This window comes from Austrofundulus limnaeus, unplaced genomic scaffold, assembly GCF_001266775.1.
Source record: "Austrofundulus limnaeus strain Quisiro unplaced genomic scaffold, Austrofundulus_limnaeus-1.0 Scaffold320, whole genome shotgun sequence".
Taxonomy (NCBI): Eukaryota; Metazoa; Chordata; class Actinopteri; order Cyprinodontiformes; family Rivulidae; genus Austrofundulus; species Austrofundulus limnaeus.
Window position 1 is genome coordinate 630,587 of NW_013952722.1, and position 2,534 is coordinate 633,120.

A 2,534-nucleotide genomic window follows, 5' to 3' on the forward strand; every position below is an offset into this window, starting at 1 on the left:
CATTCACATATAAGTTGTACAGGCACCAAAAGGCATAGCCAACATTTGGCACAGGGGCTTTACAGATATAAATTACAATGGCAGCTCTAGGACAAAGTATGCAGGAGGAGAAGCATGGCAAAGTTGAGATGACTTGGATGGGAAACGAATCACAATAGTGTGCATTGAATTGGCAATGCACGCTGATAAAGCCTCTTGCTCTGCTTTACACATAGTTTGGCATCTGAATGAAGGGATATTTTTTTAGATAAAATGTTTTGTCTTTCAACAATGTCCTTCTTCTTGTTCTACACCAGTGGTGTCCAAAGTCAGTCCTCAAGGGCCGGTGTCCTGCATGTTTTAGGTGCTGTCCTGGTTCAACACAGCTGAACCTAAGGAATGCTTAATAAATGGGCCTCTGCAGACCTTGATGGCAAACTGAGAAGGCAAACCATCTATCAGCTGTGTTGAAGCAGTGTTGAAGCAGGGACAAATCTAAAACTTGCAGGAGACCGGCACTTGAGGGCCGGAGTTGGATGTGCCCGTTCTACGCAGTAGCAAGAGAGAGAAAACAAAAGACTTTGCATTGGCCGGGAATCGAACCCGGGCCTCCCGCGTGGCAGGCGAGAATTCTACCACTGAACCACCAATGCCTGTGAACATGGGTTCTGGGGGGTTCCGAATTCCAGACGTTCTGCAGTATTCTACAGCTCTGTGTCATACTGAGAAAATCAGCTTCTACAGCCTGATGGTTCTTTATGAATCAGACACAGATAACCGTGTAGTATACACATTTTTTTAAAATCTTTTCTCTCAGGGTTGCTATGTTCACATGTGAGTGCTGCTTCCTGTTGCTCACACCGAACACTGGCTTGTGTTTTACACTCTGCACTTTGTCCCCTCCCCCACAGAATAAACTGTCTGCACACAGCGAGGGTGACAGCACAGAGCACACGTTCACCCCGAGGGGACAGGGAGAGTGCCCCCTGCTGGTGGAACACGTAGTGTTATCCTGCCCTGTTGGGACGACCACTTCCACCCAGCTGCGTGTTCCCAACTACAGCCTGAGACAGCTGACTCTAAAAGTAATAACTCACAGATTACTCAGTTCATTACACTTCATTTATTCATTTTAATGGATAAGGTGGTAAATCTGAAGAATATAAATAATGGTATTTATCTAAATTATTTGTTTTGTTGTGTTTCTTCATCCTGTATGTTTGATGTTTCGCTTGCAGGTCCAGACAGATCTGTCTGTTGTGAGTGGTGCCCCAATCGTGAAGCTTAAACCTGGACACAGATGTTTATATAATCTAGCTGTGACACCATGGAGACGAGGAAAACAGACAGGTTTTTGTTTATTTAATTTTATTTATTTATTACATCTGAGCCACACAAACAGATTTATGAAATCTGGAATATGAAACTGGTTTGATCTGAATCAACCACAAAAATAACCCGGTTCACTGGAGTAACTTAGGTTGTTCACACTGTGCCATTAAAAAGTATTATATAAATTGGTTGATGTGCAATATTCAAACACTAATAAATTAACAAACACCTTGTAGATGAAGAAAGTAAAACTTGTTTAAAAGATGTTTAAATTTAAAAAAAGGGGGATGCACCGATATGAAAATTTCAGCCAATATTGATATCCGATATTATTGCTGTTATGGTCGATACCCGATATTTACCGATATTACACAAACACACAAATTATTTATATACATATATGCACAAACACACGTTTTTTTTTTTTTTTTCCGATACCATAAAAAAAAAAAAACGACTGCTGGCATAGCTCTCTACTTCAGTTATTCCTGGCTGTGCATCATTCCCATCACTATAATGATCAAACAGATACCACTCAATCAACCATCTGTCCTTCCAAAACAGAAACACAAAGCTAAAATACGGGAAATCAATATTGGACATTAATATTGACCCAGTTTTACATATCGGACTGATGCCAATATTCTAAAAAATGACCAACATTGGTCGATACTGATGTTAATGCCGATATATCGTCCATCCCAAAAAAAATCAACCAAACCTGTTATCTATGTAGACATGTTAACTTCTATTTTTGATTCACCAGCCTTTCCAGTTGTTTAATAACCTGATTCATCAAGTTTCTGATGCATTTCTTTTAATTTTTCTGGGCTTTTCTTTTCAATGTTTTGCTAACTCATGGACTTGAATCTGTATTCTGCCAGAGGACATTAAGGGTTCAGGTTCATTTAGACCTCGGAGTTGTGGGTCCTGATTCTGTGTAAGGACAAATCATTTACTGACCAGCTCTAGTTTTTTAGTAAAATCAGCATTAGTCTTTCAAAGATAACAGTCTTAACAAACATGGAATAAGTTATAGGTTTGCTTCTCATTAATTGTTCAAACATTACTGGCTGTCCAAAATCATTATGAAAAGTCATTATAAAACATTACCCAATCATTTAAATATTTCATGTAAAAAACTGTTCTGCCAACAATTTAGGCAAACAAGTCATGGCCTGAGGTGTCACATTGACCGTTAAAATAAAATCCTCTGATAATAG

The 2,534-nt window shown here is 39.2% G+C and overlaps 1 protein-coding gene and 1 non-coding gene across 2 annotated transcripts in view; one reads left to right on the forward strand and one right to left on the reverse strand.

Moving 5' to 3' along the window:
- The window catches only part of LOC106527344 (uncharacterized), a 130,155-nt gene that overhangs the window by 92,854 nt on the left and 34,767 nt on the right, over positions 1–2,534 (forward strand). Inside the window, exons 50-51 of the mRNA XM_014022186.1 lie at positions 891–1,064; positions 1,218–1,329. Coding sequence (XP_013877640.1) covers positions 891–1,064; positions 1,218–1,329 — 286 coding nt within the window. The remainder of the gene's footprint in view (positions 1–890; positions 1,065–1,217; positions 1,330–2,534) is intronic.
- On the reverse strand, positions 562–632 carry trnag-gcc (transfer RNA glycine (anticodon GCC)). The gene has a single exon. It is a non-coding gene; the product is annotated as a tRNA-Gly (tRNA).